The 19,405-nt window shown below is 36.4% G+C and overlaps 2 protein-coding genes across 19 annotated transcripts in view; one reads left to right on the top strand and one right to left on the bottom strand.

Moving 5' to 3' along the window:
• LOC132798385 (uncharacterized) overlaps window positions 1-19,405 on the top strand; it is a 41,383-nt gene that overhangs the window by 2,742 nt on the left and 19,236 nt on the right. The window lies entirely within an intron of this gene.
• LOC132798382 (sodium bicarbonate cotransporter 3) overlaps window positions 1-19,405 on the bottom strand; it is a 30,863-nt gene that overhangs the window by 2,794 nt on the left and 8,664 nt on the right. For 4 of the 18 annotated variants that reach the window (XM_060810212.1, XM_060810214.1, XM_060810209.1 and 1 more), the window contains exons 2-10: window positions 10,228-10,331; window positions 7,893-8,084; window positions 6,068-6,538; window positions 4,877-5,044; window positions 3,753-3,990; window positions 2,618-3,563; window positions 1,836-2,338; window positions 1,457-1,769; window positions 1,151-1,393 (exon numbers count right to left, since the gene is read on the bottom strand). In XM_060810212.1, coding sequence (XP_060666195.1) covers window positions 1,151-1,393; window positions 1,457-1,769; window positions 1,836-2,338; window positions 2,618-3,563; window positions 3,753-3,990; window positions 4,877-5,044; window positions 6,068-6,538; window positions 7,893-8,084; window positions 10,228-10,321 — 3,168 coding nt within the window. In that variant the 5' untranslated portion in view covers window positions 10,322-10,331. Of the gene's footprint in view, window positions 1-61; window positions 1,394-1,456; window positions 1,770-1,835; window positions 2,339-2,617; window positions 3,564-3,752; window positions 4,048-4,876; window positions 5,045-5,360; window positions 5,544-5,790; window positions 5,888-6,067; window positions 6,539-7,892; window positions 8,085-10,227; window positions 10,332-12,396; window positions 12,747-19,405 lie in introns of those variants that run through there. The other 14 variants (XM_060810217.1, XM_060810213.1, XM_060810223.1 and 11 more) reach the window with 11 other exon arrangements.

Raw genomic sequence — 19,405 nt, 5'->3', positions numbered from 1 at the left:
TGTGTTTGGTGTTGGCCTTTTTCGTTTACATCAAAGTCGCTACAAATATTTCTTGTTGTCGTTTGTTTTTTTTTTTTTGCCAATTTTGCTAAAATTGTGTTTAGTGTTAGTTACTTGTACTATGATTTTGTTGTAAAATTATTTAACATGTATACATTTAATAGATTTACTTGCGCAGACTACTTAAGCTAGTTTTTCATTAACATTTATGTGTGTGTAGACTATATACTATGTCGATATATATATATAAATGTATATGTATAAATACAAATATTGTAGGAATAGCGTAAGTAGAGATAACACATTTCATAATTGAATAATATGCACTAGAAAATAACAGAATTTTAGATAGTAGCATATATAGTACAAATAGGGCCATTAGCGTAGGTACAATTTCGTTTTTTTTTTTTTTTTGCAGTATATAATTAATAATAATAATAACAATTAGAATATTGAGCATTATGTTTTGGAAAGAAATTAGGAAAATAGTAAAATGTTCGTTCATAAGCAAAAAGACATATTTTTAAGAGAAATAAACAAAATGCAAAAAATTCCATGCTACAAATTAAGGGAAAAACATTTACAGAGAATACTGTTGAAAAACACGATCAAAATATATAAGTAGAGAGTTGTATAAAACCTCATTATTTAAAAGTATGTAGTATATATATAAGTATGCATTTTTATACAACAAAATGCAAAAATAAAAACAAAGAATCTCTAAAAATGATTTCCAACAAATTAGACACAAATAGTATTTGTATATAATTGAATTGATTTTCTGTTTTGCTTGGAGTTCTGTTTTGGTGGATTGTGCAGCACTTCGACCGCAAGCGCGAACGTTATGGGCAGCACTGTTCAGAGCAAAGTGTGACCAATCAATCGTGTTGTTCTATTGTGTTGGGGGTGTTTTGTTGTTGTGCGTGCAGATCGTGTGTGCTTTTTGTTGTGTTTGATGGTGGTGTGCTCATTTTTTGAGCAAACTACTTTGTGCCTCGAACTCCTTTTCATTGGCATTTGAGATGTTGCACTTGATCTGTGCACCAGCATTTGGATTGGCAGCACCGTCCAAGCCAGCATCTAGGCTGCCCTTCGGTTCGCGCTTGCCACGTCCACCGAAAAACGGTAAATATTTCTGACAAAAGCCCACCTCAGCGTCCAATTGATGCAGATCATCTGCTGCCGCTCGTTTCGTCATTTCCGGCATAATGTCATCCAAAATCTTGAGTTCGCGTCGCGTAAACACAAAGTCCAGCGACTTACGAATGCCAATCATGACGACCAACATCAGGGGGAACAAAATGGAGGTCTGCGGGAAACTCTTGATCAGCCACAAAATGATCAAGCAGGCCAACTGAATGATCGTAAACAGATGCACGCGCTTGATGGGCACCTAAGGGAGAATCAAATATTTAATAAAGGAAACAGTCGAATTGGGATATTTGTGCGTTCTCACCTGACGCAGGAACATATAGTCCGGCTGATATTTCGCTGGCATGAACATAATCAGTATGCGATCGAAGAATTGCAGACCCTTGAGCGAGGCCACGCCCATGTACAAGAAGACACCAAACAAGACTGGCATCGGTATGTTTCCGAGCAGCGGTGTCAACAGCACGGAACCACCAATCGTTAGGAAGATCATGATGTGTGTCACACGCTGCTCGCGCACACCCAAAAACTGTGGTTTCTCACCAGGGGCACTGCACTCCGACTCCAGTTTCAATGAATTGACATGATTAATGCTCAGCACGGTGGCAGCCACGAACCTGAAGACGCATTTAGGATAAGGTGATTAGTCTAGGCAAACAACTCCAACACTCCCATTAACTTACCAGGGAAGTCCCATCATGCTGCAGATGGCTATCAGACCAGACAGCACGAACAGATCCAAATGATAGCCGCAACCCTTCTTCAATTTGTTTTCCTTACGATTGACAATCACCGCTGTAATCTGTTGATCCATAAAGATGAGAATGGTGCCCAACATGGCAGGGAAGACAGCAATGATGGGTGACCACCAAGGATTCTTCTCGGTGAATGGCGGTATCAGCCAACCACGTGTGCTAAGCGTCGGTTTCAATTCGTGTGGCACTTCCAGCTTCTGGGTGGGCACACCCAGTGAATAGTCAAAGAAGGTCATGGCAAAGATGGCAATAAGCACGCTAAAATCACTGATATACTGTCGCACAATCGAGGGGAAGAACAGAGCGTTCTTGAACTCCTTCAGTATTGTGGAGAGGATGAAGGTGCCGGTGCAAAGCACCACGGACATGAGGAAGACGTTCTCGGTGGGCGGTGTGCCGCAATCGTGGCCAACCAGCGTGCCATTGTAGGACTGGGAAAAGAAGAATATAAGGATAAAGATTAAATTGAGGAAAAATGTAAGAGCGCAACAGTCGCATGTGATCGACTACGAGATACCTCGACTCATCTATTCAGAATGATAAAAATTAAAGGAGTTTACAAATTATATTTCTAGTTGCCATCTTCAAAAAAGCTTCCGTAAATTATTTTCACATGATTTGCATTGCAAACGAAAGATCAAATTTGAAGATGAATTGATCTGAGAGATCTAAATCGGACAGACAGACCGGCTAAAATGAGCTTTACTTACCTCACAGGAATCCCATTTGTATTTGGCAAACTCCAAGACGCTCGCATTGCTCTGCAACGGCGGCGTGCAGATGCAATCGTAGATCCCCTGATTCACTGGGAAAGTTTTGCCAATGACAACAACATTCTCGATAGCTTTGTACACAAAGATCACGGCAATTAATGTGGCGAAATTCTCCTCGGTGAAGCGTGTGATATAACAAACTAAAGCGCTGGCATCAATTGCGACCAGCACGACACAAATGACGGCGACCCACATGCCGATCCAGAACCGGAATGTCATATAGTCCCAGCCTTGTGCCATGGAGAACTCATACACAATGGACTCAAAGACCAGAACTGGACCGGTGGAACCCAAAATTGTCAACGGCTGGCCGGAAAAGAAGCCATAACCCATGCCGCAAACAAACCCAGACACCAGCGATTCCATTGCTGCCATATTCTTGCCCGTCGCCTCCGACAAGAGACCACCAAAGGTAATGATGGGCGACAAGCAAGCGAAATACAAAAAGATCCAGGAGGCAACACATTGCATGGAAAGTGCATCCTTGTAATCACTTATATACCATGGAATCTTGCGTTTAAAATCATTGATGAGGCCACCAAAGAGACGTCCAGTACGTGACAAACCCGACTCTTCGCGCAGTCGCTGCTCCTCCTCCTCCTCGTCGATCTCCTCCTTGGGCAATTCTGGCGGACGCTTGCGTACCTCTTGCGAGGGAATCGCAGCGGGTGGCTCAATACGTATGGTGGGATCCCATTCGCCTGGGGGTAATACTGTGACCGCATCCAAGAACTCATCCACGCCGGCGAGCAGATGATCACGCTTGCGTGCACGATAGGCGACCTCATGGAAGATCTCATCGGACATCAAGGTGGCCATGGCGCGTCCAATCTCATGGAAATTGCTCTGACTGCCAGGCGGACCCAGCAAGATGAAGATGAATCTATAACGAAGAAATGTAAATGAGATAAGTCAGTATAAGAATTTAAGACTTCGAGAATTATACAAGATTTTTGCAAACTTTACTTAGTATTTTATAGTTAGTTATATTGAAAATATGTATCTAGAATATTGTTCTCTATTTTGTTCTTTTTGTATCAGGAATGTTCTATCAAATTATTCTCTGTCTTACCTTGTTGGCACTGGCACCTCTGTAAGATCACCCATTACTGCTGCCTGACTCAGGCGTATGAAACAGGAGAGTTGACGCTCCAGAAAGTCGACCTCTCCCACCAAAATGTTGCTCGCCTCAGCGCCTGGGGGAATCTTGCGCATAAAGTGCGTGTTGCCTTTGTGTTGTTGCTCGGCAAGTTCGGTGCCGCTTGTTTGTCTGGCCATCGATTGACTGCTGGGACTCTTCACCATATCCTCTGTGATCACAGGCAGATTTTGTGCGGGCCGCAGATTTTTGGAATTTGATTTTTTCTCTACATTAGTCGAAGTGTTTCGAATAATCGCAGAAGTGTGTTTCAGGTTTTATTTTTATTGGATTGGCAGGCAGTCGTGCAGGTTGTTTAGTTGTTGGTTGGTTGATTGGAAGTTCGTGTTGTGGTTGTATTTAGGTGTGTTTTTGGATAGGCATTACAACAGCAGCAACGACAACGACAACATAAATTATAAAATTCAATGGAAAAAATACAAAAGTGCATAAAAGTTTAGTTTCAAATAGATCAATTTAAGGGCGAAATCAGAAATGAAAGTGAAAAGAGTTTAACATGCAGAGCTGAGTATTAAAGTGAACTGTGGATCGATAAGCGGAAATTTTTGTGTGGGTTTGTGAGAGTATTAGTGTTAGTTATGAAGTGTTGCAAAAATATCGATAGTAACATACGGAGTCGATAGTACAGAAAACGATTTACGCCTTTAGATAAATAAAAAACAAATTCAAATTATATTCTCTCGGAAATACTATCGCACGATCGATAGTTTTGCAACTTTAATATGTACATTAGGAATTTTCTATTAAACTTTGAAAACTCTTGCCTTACTCGTATACTAGGTTCCAATGTTTTTTCTTTAATTAAATCGCATGCAAATTTTCAGCTGCTTTTAACTGTTTTCAATGCTACCAAACAGAAAATAAAACTTTGTGTCGTATTTCATTTCCAGCTAATTTTATTGTTGTAATAAACAAAAAATGCGGACACGCTAAACGAACAGTAAGGGCAACCATAACGATAACGATAACGATAACTTGCTGGTTCTTGATAGTTTGGATATTTGTTTGGTTTAATGTTGAAGTTTGGTTTCGTTTACCAAGCGCTCTGTTGCTGGGCTTGCCGGGTACCGTTAGAAAACGACCCATTCCCATCGCCAGGGCATTGGAACTGCCATTATTGCCAGTGTTGCCAGGTGGTCCAGGCTCGCTGGCTGTTAGCGATAACGGTGTCGTTGCCAGCAAAGCGTTGCCAGACTGTTCTTCGACTGCAAATTTTTGGGTTGCATTGTGAGTTCAAATCGTTGCAAAAAACAAACGAAACGAAACCAAAGAAAACAAAAAGAACAGGATATCTAAGATTGTCTCGCGTTAAGTCTGCAGCATCACGTATACGTAGTGTGGCCGGGACGGTGGACGGGTAGTAGAGAATTCATATATAGTATATATAAAAAGTCAAATTTAGAATAGAGACAGAGTTAAAGATGTAGAAAGAGAGAGAGAGAGAGATAGTCAAACTAGAGCGTGCTATTTTTGGTAGGAACACAAGTAAAATAATTTTCATTTTTGTGGTAAGACGTTTACTTTGCACTTGCTGCGTCGATGGCTGCGATCCTTGCTGGCCAGCTGAAATATGCGAGGGCGAGGCGCCCGCATGGAACCAGGTGGTAACGCCAATAGCGCCCATGTCGGCTTAATGTATCAAGGGCAAGAGAGCAAAGGCGAGAGCGAGAGCGAGCGAATGGTTAGAATGGTAGCCGCAAAAGGCGTTGTACAACACTGGTGATTGATTGATTGATGAGATGAATATGCATGATCTAATCGATGCGAGCTGGCTTAAAAGTCGTTTCTCGGTGGGACAGACTTGAACAGCCTCGCTATCAATTTTGTATAGTACTCGTTGCTTTTCTTTTAATTGGGTGCGTGCTCGCTATACAGCTGTGCTGAGGTGCGTGGAAGCAACAACATTTTGGCAGATCGAGAGATCGGTGTGGAAGTGTGTGAGTCTCTATACCTGTGGGAACAGCGAGATAACAACCACGCTGATCCTTGCTACACACATAGCTCGGCGTCACGGGTGTGTGGCATCCCTCCATGCCGTAATTTGGCGATGTGGCATGCAATGCGTCTGCAGCTCAGTTAGTATAAACATTATGTCAGGACATTTTAGTAACTCATGTATTGTTTTTTGTTTTATGATTATGATGCGCAACAAACGTACGAGATGAGCTTAGAATAACCTCGATAATTGAATCGATTATTTTTGTTTTGTTTTGTTTTGGGTTACTCACTTTTCGATGACGATTGATTGCGCATATCGGCCAGAGATCTGATGATGGGCAGTCGCGTCTTCTTTGCATACTCATGTTGATGACGATGACGTCGCAGCAGTGCATCCTTGACCTTATCCTTGACGCCAGCGGGCAATGTGCCGCTGCTTACCATCTGATCGCAAACCAAATCCGCAACGACTTCCAGATTATTTGCCTCCATGTCGAGCATTACGCTGCCATTGGCCAGCAGGCCACGGAGCTCAAAGAGTGAGTGCAGCGAGAGTGTGGCCACATGTGGCTTGGACCAGCGATTGCCGCCCTCTTCGACATCCTCCTCGAACTTGATCCAGCGTGCCGTTTCCTTCCATTCAATCTCGTCGCCCTCTTTTACGAGCATTCCCATCTCGGAGAACAGCGGATGCGATACATGCGAGCCATCGTCCACGTCTTCGCCCAGTATAAATTGTACGCGTTGTGCGGGCGGTGTTGCTAATGGAAGGGCAGGGGTGGTAGAAAAAGGTCAAGAGCAGATATCACGATTAGGTCAATAAACATTAATGGCACTCAAGGAGTCAGCGATGCGTTTGGCCGAAGGTCTCGAAGCTTAATCCGCTTAATTGGCCCCATCATTTTGGGGCCGATCCGCACGGGAATTTCGCTCGACTCGACCATATGGTCACTTAATCGCTGTTTTATTTAGTTTAGCTTAATTTACTTTGGTTAGTAGATGTTGCGAAATGAAAGTGGCAACCTTTGAGACGTGATGACCTCGCACAACGATTTGCAATGAGTATTATGAATGTTCTTTGAAAGTAGGTGACATATTTTACTCCGTATTCGATTTTGTGAAGAATTTTACTTTTATCCTCAACGATTTGCAATGATTGCTATGAATATTCTTTGAAAATAGGTGACATATTTTACTCCATATTCGATTTTGTGAAGAATTCTACTTTTATTCTACTTTTGAATTGCTCAATATTTGCTGTATTCAAGTTTTTTCATTATTTAATGCTAATTATTGGTATTAAAACCAGTTCTATCTTATCAGTATTTATTTGCATTAATTATTTTTTGATCTGCTAAGATTTGGAAAATAACTTTGATTTACATTTTAAATAAACAAGAAACTTTTTTATCAGTCCAATGATAAAAAACTTAGCAAACGAACTTAGTTGTTATCGAAGATTTTGATAGAATAAACTTCAGTCTAAATGTAAAAATATTTCGAACTTCATAAAGGTACTTATGTTTATCTTCTAGAAGAATTTTGCAAATTCAAATTATCTTTGTGAAAGGTATTAAAATGACCAGGAATGTGTTAACGAATGTGAATTTAAGTCAATTATTTTCATAATTTCCATAGAACTCTTTTTGGGTGAACTTGAAATTATTTAATTTAAATTCTGTTTAAATATTTAACACTTATTATTTCCATAGAACTCTTCTCGAATAAACTTGAAATTATTTAATTTAAATTCTATTTAAATATTTAACACTTATTTATTTTGACACTATGTCATTTTGCATTGAGTTGAATCCTTGAAAATTGCATTACAGTCAGTGAAATTACTGTCAGCTTTCGCCTCATTTATCAGCCATATGTAACTTTATGCTCTCCTATCCATTTGTGTCCCCTCTGAACAAGCAGCCCTGATTAATCGAATGACTGTAATTTGTGTATTCTGCTGGCTGCGTTCTCGCTACATCCTGTAATCAGTCTGACGCTTCGACATTGATTGTCGCCTCACATACATATGTTCTGTAGTTGTCCCTGACCTTCTCCAGTTTCAGTTCGCACAATTACAATAGGGGGAGAAGGGACAAATTTGTGTTTGCCCACCTGGACGCTCGACTTCCTGTTGCTTGTCGCTGATGCTATCTCTGGTCGAGCCAGCGAGGCTGCTACTGACCGCAGCAGCAGCTCCAACTCCTGCAGAGCCTGTGCCGCTGTGATGATGTTTGCGGCGTCGTTGCGAGTGCCGCCGTCCTCCGGGCACATGGACGCCCACATAAACGGTGTGTGCACGATGTCCTGAATGCATTTCGTAGTAATTGACAACAATAACAACAACAACAAGAACAGCAGTTGTAAATAATAATTAAAATTTTCGAGTGTAGTAAATCCAAAGTGCACGCAATGCATTGCAAATGTCGGTCAGCATTTCATTTTTCATGGTCGCACTTTTGAAGTACATTCGGCATCAGCTGATAAGCACTGATAATTTAATACGGCTGTCAAGTCATCGCGTCGCGCATACGACGTGTTGACTCATTCAATACACAGACAAACACGCGCCGAACGCTTCGACTTTTGCGGTCGGTGCTTTGCCTAATTACAATTTAATATGCTCTCTCTCTCGCATGCATCACAACATTTCAGTCACTATACTAAGTTGGGCTTGAAAATTTTCTTGCCCTAAAGACAAGTCTTCAATTCTTTTTGACTACTCGTAATTGTGAAATCATCTGGTTTAAGTACTCTCAGCTGCTTGATCATTATTTAAATTAATTATGAGTAACTTTTTGTTGTTTTTTTAAATGCCATCACACATCTCGTGCTTCGAGTTTTTCTCAGCGGATACTTAGTATACTATTTGTGTGTATTTGTCACAAGATGTGGTGGGCGTATTACAAAGCTGCTGTTAATGCATTTAATTCGTCTGCGGATATGGCGGCGAGATAGCTAAGAGGAAACGTTGGGCAAGGCAATCTGATATTTGATTACGGATAGTAAGAGAGTGAATGGAGCAGTTCTATCCGGAATAATGTGGTATTAATGGGAAATAATGCAATGAAGGTGTGTAACATGAATTGTGGATTAATAAATTAGTATACGTAATAATACTTATAAATTATTGTAATTCATATAATATAAAAATAAATTAAATTAATATACAAATAATTCAAGTGTTTTATAAGATTGTGATTGGAGTTGAGATAATAAATATAAATGAAACCATTTACTATAACTAAATTGAATTAAAAAAAAGCGAAATATAATATAATAATAATAATAAATGCTAACATTTTATTTAATTCTGCTCTCAAATTATTCTGCAAATTATTCCTTACAAATTTTTTCCTTTGTTTGTCTAGAAAATGACAAAATAATTTAAACTCGTAAACGAAATAAATTTCCTATTCTTTCTAAATATTTATTTTTGAATAATAACAAAAAATTGTGCTCTCAAATAATTCCGTAAATTATTCTTTTGAAATAGTTGTCTTTGTTTGTCTAATAGATGACAAAATAATATAATTTAAGCTCAATATAATTCTCGTAATTCGAAACGTTCATAATAATATTATTTGAACTCAATACAAATTTGTTGTTTTCGTAATTGCACCCGGAACTTTGTTGTTAAAGTCCACTTAGAACATTCACTCCACGAGTGTAGCGAAAATTATTGTAATTATCATCATAATAGGAAATATTTATAAAAAATTCAACGAGTGCTCTCGTACTTTACATTGCGTAAAATATTCAATATTCAACTTATTTATGCTCATCACGTTTTCTTTCAGTTATTCACGAGGTGTTTTTTCAACACTCAATAATCAAGCCATTAATGAATTTTGTATAAAAAAAGCAATATAAATATAACAACGAATTTGAAATTAAGATGATATATTTAAGAAAACTAAATGCAGTTTTACTTTTTTAAGTATTCACTTTAACTGGCCTAGCTTTTGTTCTATTTATAAAGTGAAACATGCGGCGTAATAATACTTTAACGAAATTGAAGTAAAAATGATATATTTAAGAATGCTAAATACAGTTTTGCATTTGTAATATGCAGTAAAAATTAGCATAACAAACAATTTACGAGTTCTGTAATTACAAGTTAAAGTTTCATTAACTTGTCTATATCTGTTCTATTTTTTAAATTTATTTGCTCAACTGGCGACTTGAAGACTTGCTGCTTGAGTTGGGGGATTCACGTCCCGTCGCTGTCATTAGTAAATTTCATTTTGCCTAAAAACTTGAGACTTGAGACTTGACTGGTTTCGTAATCAACAACCTGTTGATGTGATGGGGGGCGTGCTTGAAATCGTTTTGCGCAAAACTTTGCATAAAGAATCAACCTCGAAGTCAAGTTAATTGCATGCCAATGCATTGCGTATACGCCGCGTTGTGCACTTGAGCTACAATTTCAGTTTTATTTCGTACTTACCCTCGAAATCGTTTTCTGTAAATTGTTGAGTAAAGTCCTCGCCGCCGGTTCGCGGATCCTTGGGCGCCTCATCGTCACCACTTGAGGAGTTCATATTCCAGGGCCTGAAAAGCGAAACAAAATTGAGTTCGAGAAATAATTAGTTGTGTGTGAATAAAGGTTGAAGCACCTTCATAAATGTTTGAATTAACAAATTTAAATTATTAATGAATCATTTGTACTTTACACTAATTGCTTTCAGAACTTTTTGGCGCACCCAATAAAAAAACAATTTAAGAGGTTAAAAACCAGAAAATAAAGCAAAAACAAAAAAAAAACTAACCGGTACTGCAAGTGCAGCGTATTAATTGAAATTCGCCATAAATGCCGCCGGCTCAAAAATAAAAATTTAAATAAATAAAACTAAAAAGGTAAAAATCAAACTCAAAAACAAACAACTTAAGAACTCGTCGTTGCTTTTGTGTGGTCTCCCATTAGATCACAGCCACTGTCAACATCACTGTCACTGTCACAGTCACAGTCACACTTACAATTCGTCATGAACTATCAAACAAGGCAATTCATGTGCCGTGTATCACATTTCATTATATTGTAAATTATTTAATGCAAAATTTGTTTGCTCTGTGTCACTGTCATTCCAAAGTTTACATCTGTTTTGTCTCCACTTCTCACGCGACCATAAAATATTGTTGCTCTCGTTTAGCGCTAGTAATTCGATAGATTTCGCATATTTTAATACCCTATAATCTCAGTGAAATGGGTAATATTGAATTGAACTATTGATGACTGAAATTTAATAAGTAATTCAAATATTAAATTCTGATTTTATTTGCTAAACTATTGTCACCAAATTTTGTATTATTATTGCCATAGAATTCTTATTAATCTCGCTACGTGGTATATTCTAGTCGGGATCAGAGCAAATAGGCTTATCTTGGACATGCCATATGTGTAATTACTTTTGTATATTTATTTAATACACTGTAGTCAAATGGAGTATAATTAAGTCGCTAAATGTGTCACATGAATTGTAAAGAAGAATTATTCAAAATATGACTACAATTATTTTACTTTGTATGTTTTTTAGTTGAAGTCACTAAATAGTTCACAAAACTTGTAAAGTAAGAGCATCGAATCGTCAGCGTTTATTTTCACTCAGTACTACACATATTTAATCAGCTTGTTTATAATTGGTAAATAAATTTGTATTTAAAGAATGTTTTAATTTGTCTTATTGTTTAAGCTGGCAAATCTGTTTTGCTTTCATTATAATTGTTTCATTTGTTTGCTAATGAAATAATAACGTAATTCATTCGATTATTTGATTACGAATTAATGTGTAGCACCTTTGACTCTATTACAAATGTATTTGTCGAATTATTCAACAAGTGCTATAAATGCCAATACGTAAAAAGAATAGCGAAGGCGAATATTACGACTCAAAAAAAAATAAGATCATCTTTTCGAGTCACTTTCAATGGCATTGTTAAATTTTTACTCTTGAGTACACAACATAAAATTGTGTGTGGCCTGTAAGTGTTTTCTTGTTGGAATTGTTGTCAATGTTTTATAAAAGAGCTGAACATCTGGGGAGTGAACGACAGGCGCTATCAACAATCTAGAATGCTTATCTATATTCTATATATGTGTATAGCAAACGCAAAGTATATATAATGAGCTTCAGACAAACTGTCCAGACTATCTGTCAAGTGCCGGTATAAACTGGGTCGATCCCAGTCCTATATGTACTATCAACCACTTTTTCCATTGCTTTCCCAGTTACACTGTCCCTAACCAAGTGCAAAAACAAGTGACTCACGTATCGCTTGATTATAAAAAACAATTTTAAAGAATATCATAAAAAACAATGCCATTAAAGCACTTGGTTAAACTTTATAGGCGACGTTTAAACAAAAAGATACTCGTCGTATGTAGAACAGTTGAGTGAGAGTACGCTTGTCTTTGTCCTTGGCTTTTGTGAACTGTTATGATCGTTGTTTATTGCCCTTAAGATAAACCTGTCAATAATACACGATGACACTTGATAATCTTTTAAGTAAATACTCGACTTTTACATGGATTGCGACACATTCCAAGGCAATCAGCGCACACAAATTAATTTTACATTTTACATTGATTGGGTGGAAACTTGTTTCCCACTTTACTTACGAGTCGTCTTCACGAATCGCGGCTTTTTGGTTGTTGTACCGAAAACCCAAAATAAAAATGTTAAAACCACCTGCAACAACGAAACGAGATCGCGTTGTTCGAATTGCGCGATCGATTTGTTGTTTATCACTCGGCGGCGATTAAAAATGCGGCAAAGGGCGAACTATGCGATAGGCGAAGATTGCCACAAAAAGCGTGTGTCAACACACAACACGAATGCACAAAAATATTCTACTATGAGTCGTGCTATGTTTTTTTTTTTTTTTTTAAGTTTGCCTGCTCACTCGATTCTTTATTGCGCCGTTCTATCGACTCGCTGCAAACCCGGACGATTGCAGACTAACTGCTAACTGGCCGATCTTCAAAGCGAAGCAGCGTCGGCGCTTAACCCGCCGCCGCCGTCTCCGTCGCCGCTGCGATTAGCGCCGACAGCGACGCGTCGATCATGCACAGTGGTTCAAGATATGAGCGAAAAAGCAACCTTCGCATGACTTGGCAATTTAACTAAATTCATTAAAATTTAATAAAAACAGAAAATTAAACTATAAAAATAAAAAGTATTAAATATTAATATGTAATAAAATATTTCACTCTTTATGATTACAAATTGTATTGGAATATTGTGAATTAATAAAAAGGAGATTAGGGAAATTTATATATTTTTTATATTTTCTAAAATATTTAATATTAATATGAATTAAAAAAAGTTCACTCTTTTTGATTAAAAATAGTATTGGGATATTGTGAATTATTAAAAATGAGATTAGGGAAATTTATATATTTTGTGTCGAAATATTTCGTTAAATATTTTTCCTTAATTCTTTAAGATTTTTAAAAATATTTAATATAAATATAAATTTAAAAAAAATTGTAGTGGAATATTGTGAATTAATAAAAAGGACATTAAAAAATATTTTTCTTTAATACTTTTATATTTCAAAAATATTTAATGTTAATATAAATTAAACAAATTTTCACCCTTTTTGATAACAAATGGTATTGGAATATTGTGAATTAATAAAAATCAGATTAGGGAAATTTGTTTATTCTATGTCGAAATATTTCTATACTCGTTTCTCATTTCTTGTACAACATTTATATAGATTTGTCGATAAGAATATATTTTTTTTTTTACTATATTATCAAATTCAATTAGTAATGTTTCTAAATTTATAATTTTTGTTTACTCATGATTACAAATCTATAAATATTTTCTAGTATAATTGTAGAAAATAAAATTGTTGTGTTTGTTCTAGTGTTGATCAAATATTTAAAATAAATTCAATTAGTTTTCTTTTACTCATTCAGCATTACTCATTCCGTCTTTCATCTTACATACTTAAGCGTAGTAATGACAATTAATTAAAAATATCAAAAAAGCAATTGCAAATAATTACGTTTGGATTTGTCAAATTTATTAATTTCATTTTAGTAACTTGAATTAATTGTTTCCACTCCCGCTAGCTATAACCAGCCATTACTAAATAATAAATTGAGTTTAATGGCAAATGAAACTGGTTGCACAGTGCGTTTGTCGAACGTTTAGCGTGAGGAAGAGCGCCGTGCACACGCGCACACACAAATAGAATTGTCATAAAGTGTTGAGTGTTTAGAAGGCGTTGATTATCTTTTTGTTGTTTTTATCATCGATATTCGCCTTCTACGTACGCATGTATTTGTTGTAGAACTTCTTCTTATCGCCCTTGCTCGCTCAGACATTGGGCACTCTGTTATCAGTTAGTTTTCTTTACAGACTGTTTACCTAACTTGCAATTAAGTAGTATTTGTTTTTTCATCTCTTTCTTTTTGTTTATTACAATATTTGCCTTTGTTTTGTGCGGAGCTATTCAGGCATTGTGTTTTACAGTGATTGCATTCATTGATACCGTGTGTGTTATGCACTGCCGAACTGGTTACAACTGCTCCAAACTCGTCCCAAAAACATTATTTGCTTGGAGTGAAACTAACCAAATTAGTTTGTTTGCAGTTGGCGGCACCAGAACTTGACAATTTTTGTGTTGGCCCAAAAAAAATTGAGAAATATTATTTTTATGCTGCCTTTTCCATTTAATTATAGCGCCAAATAGAAAAAACAATAAAAAATATGTTGTTTAGCCGCCGTTCACGCACACTACGTCACTTTGTTAATATATGTATTTATTTCAGTTTTTTGTTTGTTTGTTTTTATTGTTTTTGAAATATTGAAATGTTTCTTTTGTTTTTCATACGTATATGTATTAACATTTTATTACCCTTATTTGCATAAATACATACTTGGCATACAGTCAAATAATTTATTAATTGCATCAAATGAGTTTATTTGTTTATGTTTTTGTTTTCATTTGCCTGACATTGTTGTTTCTATTTTTGTTTACAAACACATACATTTAAGGGGCAAGCCAATGGGACAGAAAAAGATACCTGTTTGCTAAAGATTTTGTTTTTTAAATTCTTAAAACGTTAAGATAAATGACGAGTATGAGAAGTAGAATCTGAATTGGCTACTGAATTTGAGTTGATTTCTGGTTAGTATTTTGAAGCGTTTAGCTTGAAGAATAAATTAACATATTTTTGTTTGACTTTTTTACTGAATTTTCTAAAACAATTTCAGTTGTAGATATTTGTGATTTCGGTAGAAATTTGGTAAATTTATTTCTTAAAGAGAATTTAAGTTAAAATTTCTTTATATAATCAAAGTATTTTTATTTATTTGTTAAATTCTAAGAAGTGACACTGAAAAAGTTTTTTAATGTTTGGTTTTTTAATTTTAATGAATGCAAAATTTTGTTTTCAATTTTGTAATTTGCTGTTGACCTAATTATTGTCAAAGACCAAATGCGATCAAATTTCATCACTTTAATAGAATAAATTATCTAATTTTTGCCTTATTTTGTATTGAACTATATGTAGAAGAGTTTCCACTTCAGTTGATATTTATATCAGCATGAAGAAGTTAAAGTTCTGTTCAAATTCAAAGGCTGTTGACTTGGTTAATGTCAAAGAGCAAATGAGATAAAATGTATTTTCTTTAATGGTTTATTTTATGGGAGTTTCTTTGCTTTACATTATAGGCTTGATGGAATCTCTCTTTAAAATGTTTATTTGCTTTGTTTTCGACGATCCTAACAAAATTCCACTTGCGTCGACCGCACTGAACTGGTATCTACTAACTAAACATTGTGTTTATCACTCGATGCGAGGACACATCGAACTCGAAATAAGACTGAAAACAAAACAAATAGCATCGAGATATATCCAATACATATAAAGATGAAGAAATAATCTTGAGGCACAGCGTTTTTATCTCTCGCTCTTGCTCTCGGTCTCGGTCTCTGGTTGTTTGTGTGTGTTTCTCTTTTGTCTCTGGCGCGACACTTTCCGGCTATGCATAATATCAGCTACTAACGGAATGCCCACGATTTGTCGCCACATATACTATATATACATATATAGAGAAGTGAATACATATACATACTAATAAGCGTTACCGCTCTGAATCGGAAAACAGCTGTGTGGTGTGGCTAAATCCAAAAGAAAACTGAATCAAAACCGAAACCGAAACTGAAAGTCGAAGAAAACGGTGACGAAAAGGGGGCTGCAATACAATATAATACTACAAATGCTTAATCGTTGTTGTTTGTTTTGATTTTATAATGGTCGCTAGTATTTATTTGAATTTGCAACGATGCGTATTACGACGCTGAGAGAGCTGCAAGGTAGCATTTGACCGGCTTAAACTGGTAAGCGTCAACCGTGTCGAGTTTTATGATTATAATTAGTGTTAGTAACTCAAATCAAACTTGAACAACTGATCAACTGATCGAGTGATTGATTGACAGTCTGAGATTGAGACGCAGACACGGCAGACATCACAGAACTTAACCTGGAACGGGGGCAGAAGGAAGATCTTTGTACTTCACAACTCGCGGCTTCCCATTCAAAATCGAACTGGATTTTCAATCAATCTGTTTGTTTGCCGAAATCATTCATGAAATTCCGCATAAAATTTGTCACTTGCTTTGGGTCATAACACATACACCTTGCTTGCCCTCAGCAACAGTATTGTGTATTGTTTATGAATTCATTTTCTGCGAATTAACAATAATAATTAGCAACAACATATTGATGAATTGATATCTATATTTGTTCGCAACACGTGCGTTCAAGATTCAACGATAAAAAGTTGTGTACTAAGTCAAGACTTAGTGAGTGAGTGTGTGGAGAGGTAAACCAATAGATCTTAGCCGCATTGACGTCAAGTCGTCGATAACTTGGATGACAATCGAGCTCTACTAGCGTCATTTCACTAACCCCCAAAAGGGAACTGTGTCATAAACAACAGATTCGATGCGTATGCGGTTCGGTTCGATTTGGTTCTTGCTTTTATCATTTATTTCATTTGCCAATCTTAAGTGCTTTGTTATACTTGGCAACTAAATTGTTTAATAAACGTGACAAGCTCCGCCAATCGAGATGATTATCGATAAATATTGTTTGGCACGTCATTGAACAAGGCACTTGTGAAACCATTTGATAACGTTTTTTAATTTCACGCTTATCATTTTGATTTTATTTCAGTGTGAAAAAACATTATTTGTGTGGTATATGGGTTCTACTTTGCTTTGGCTTTTGATAGGTTTATGATTTTGACAAATTTCACAAAATTCGGAAACGATTTTTTAAGAGCTCTAATGTGTTTTTAACTGGTACTAATGAAGATATGGCCACACAAAAACCAGTTTAGGGTCGCCTCAAACAGGCTTACACAAATTGTTTTAGGTGCTTCAGTTTGTGGCCTCCGTTAAAGTTGTTTGTGTTGACCTGAAGTATCAACAAATTGTATTAGCACAATTTTATTATAGCTCAGCTTTTTGTTCTTTTTTTTTTATTTGATAAAACTTATTGTTCAATTTGACTTCAAATAGACAAGCCGTTTGATATCAGTCAAAAGACTAGATAGCAGGAGAAGTGAGGAGTGAGAAGTGTGTAGTGCTTTTATTATATTGACATAGCTGCTATGACTTGGATAAACACATCGAATAATTCACTATATAAAATTAGGAATTGACTGATTCATTATTATTTGTTTACCATTTTTGTTGATTATGATAAGCGGAAAAAAACAATGGAAATACGTAGAAAAGGATTATTAAACATCTAAATATAATAAATGGTCTCTGAATCACATCATTTAATATCATTAATACTACTCTAAATATTTTATTGACGTGCATTAACCGTGCCGGTTTCTTTTTCTATATTAAATTTTAAAGCGAACGAATTTGCGGTTCAAGCGGTCTAAGTTATTAGTAATTTGTGTTATTAGGCATTATTATTATTAGGAAATTTGTTTGTTTTGCATACAATTCTCAGAGGCAAATCTTTTTAAAGTTAATATCGAACTATTACTAATTCGTTGTTATCTTGCTTATATTTTTATTTATTTTCTACTTGACTGCAGGAGTCGTAAAAATCAATTCAATATAGCAAATCAGCCCAAGATAAGAGTTTTAAAATAAATCTTGACACTGTTGTTTTGATTTAAGGCAAATGTGTAATAGCGATAGCGAGTTTGTGACTTGAATTTAGACCAAATGAAAATCAGCTCTCAATAATAAATTTGCTCGTTCCCATTTCCAGCAAGAGATGAGCTAAGTCTGGTGACGTTCCGATGGCCATGGAATGATATTGTAAGCTCAGGGACACAAGTTAATGGTTTTGGCTTTCTTTTGCGACCCTTGCCCGATCCGCATATACAATAAAGTCGTGCTAAAATGCTACTACAACTACTTTTTGCTGATGTCATTGTCTGGCATTTGCTTTCAGCTTTCATTTAAGTTTTATTGTCTTTGGCTGCAAGGACACACAAAGTCCGTCCTGCAAGTGACAGTAAATAGAAAGGGGCGAGCAAAAAAAAACAAGTAAGAAAGCTACAGTCGAGTGTGCTCGACTGTGAGATACCCGCTACCCATTTTGAATAAAAGCAATATATTTTGCGGTATTATTCTCAAAATATACCAAATATACCGCAAAAATAATAAAAATATACCAAAATGGTATATATGGTATATCGATATAGTACCGCATTCAAAATATACCATAGACGGCACAATATACCAGATTGTCAGCCAAAGCAACTCAGACCCTAGTAAGTAGGCGTTTTTGCCCATACAAAAGTATTTCTTAAATAGCTTCCACATCTTAAATAGCTTTCTGATCGCAACCAAATTTTCAGGTATCATAACTATTATAGTTATTACTGTATAATTCGTAACTCTAGCTTTAAAATTACGCTTGTTATTCGATTTTTTTGATTTGCAGGGGCAAACATAACAAATGCTGTCGAAAAAAAATTATAGCTCTATCTTTTATAGTCTCTGAGATCTAGGTGTTCATACGGACAGACGGACAGACGGACAGACGGACATGGCTATATCGTCTCGGCTGTTGACGCTGATCAAGAATATATATACTTTATAGGGTCGGAGATGCCTCCTTCTACCTGTTACATACATTTCCTGCCGGCACAAAGTTATAATACCCTTCTACCCTATGGGTAGCGGGTATAATAACTATTAATTTATACGAGTTGAGAAAGAGAGCATGACTTTCTCATGGTTACAACTCTCTAGCTTATCGCGGGCAAACAACAAATTTCACGCATTAATCGCAAACAATTTGCACTTGACGCGGTTTTTTTTGTTCGTTAACAATTAACGAAGCGACAATTAAGCAGTAAATAATGCTGAAAAATATTACAAGTACAAATAGATCAGCTAGCGTGTTAAATTTGGGCTAAAAGGTCTACACACATAAAAAATTAAAAGGCACGTGCCGCTTAAGGCGTCGACTCTGCTTCGGAACATGGCGGAAATGACATACATAAGTCACACTCAGTGAGGAAGAGAGTGAGAGGGAGGAAGGTGACAGTTGGGTTGGGTGTTTGGAGCTCAACCAGGCAAATGGGATCAATGTCCCCGCGCTGTGGATGTGGATGTCGCATTGGAGA

This window comes from Drosophila nasuta, chromosome 2L (assembly GCF_023558535.2).
Source record: "Drosophila nasuta strain 15112-1781.00 chromosome 2L, ASM2355853v1, whole genome shotgun sequence".
Taxonomy (NCBI): Eukaryota; Metazoa; Arthropoda; class Insecta; order Diptera; family Drosophilidae; genus Drosophila; species Drosophila nasuta.
This window is presented reverse-complemented; position numbering and strand designations above follow the sequence as displayed.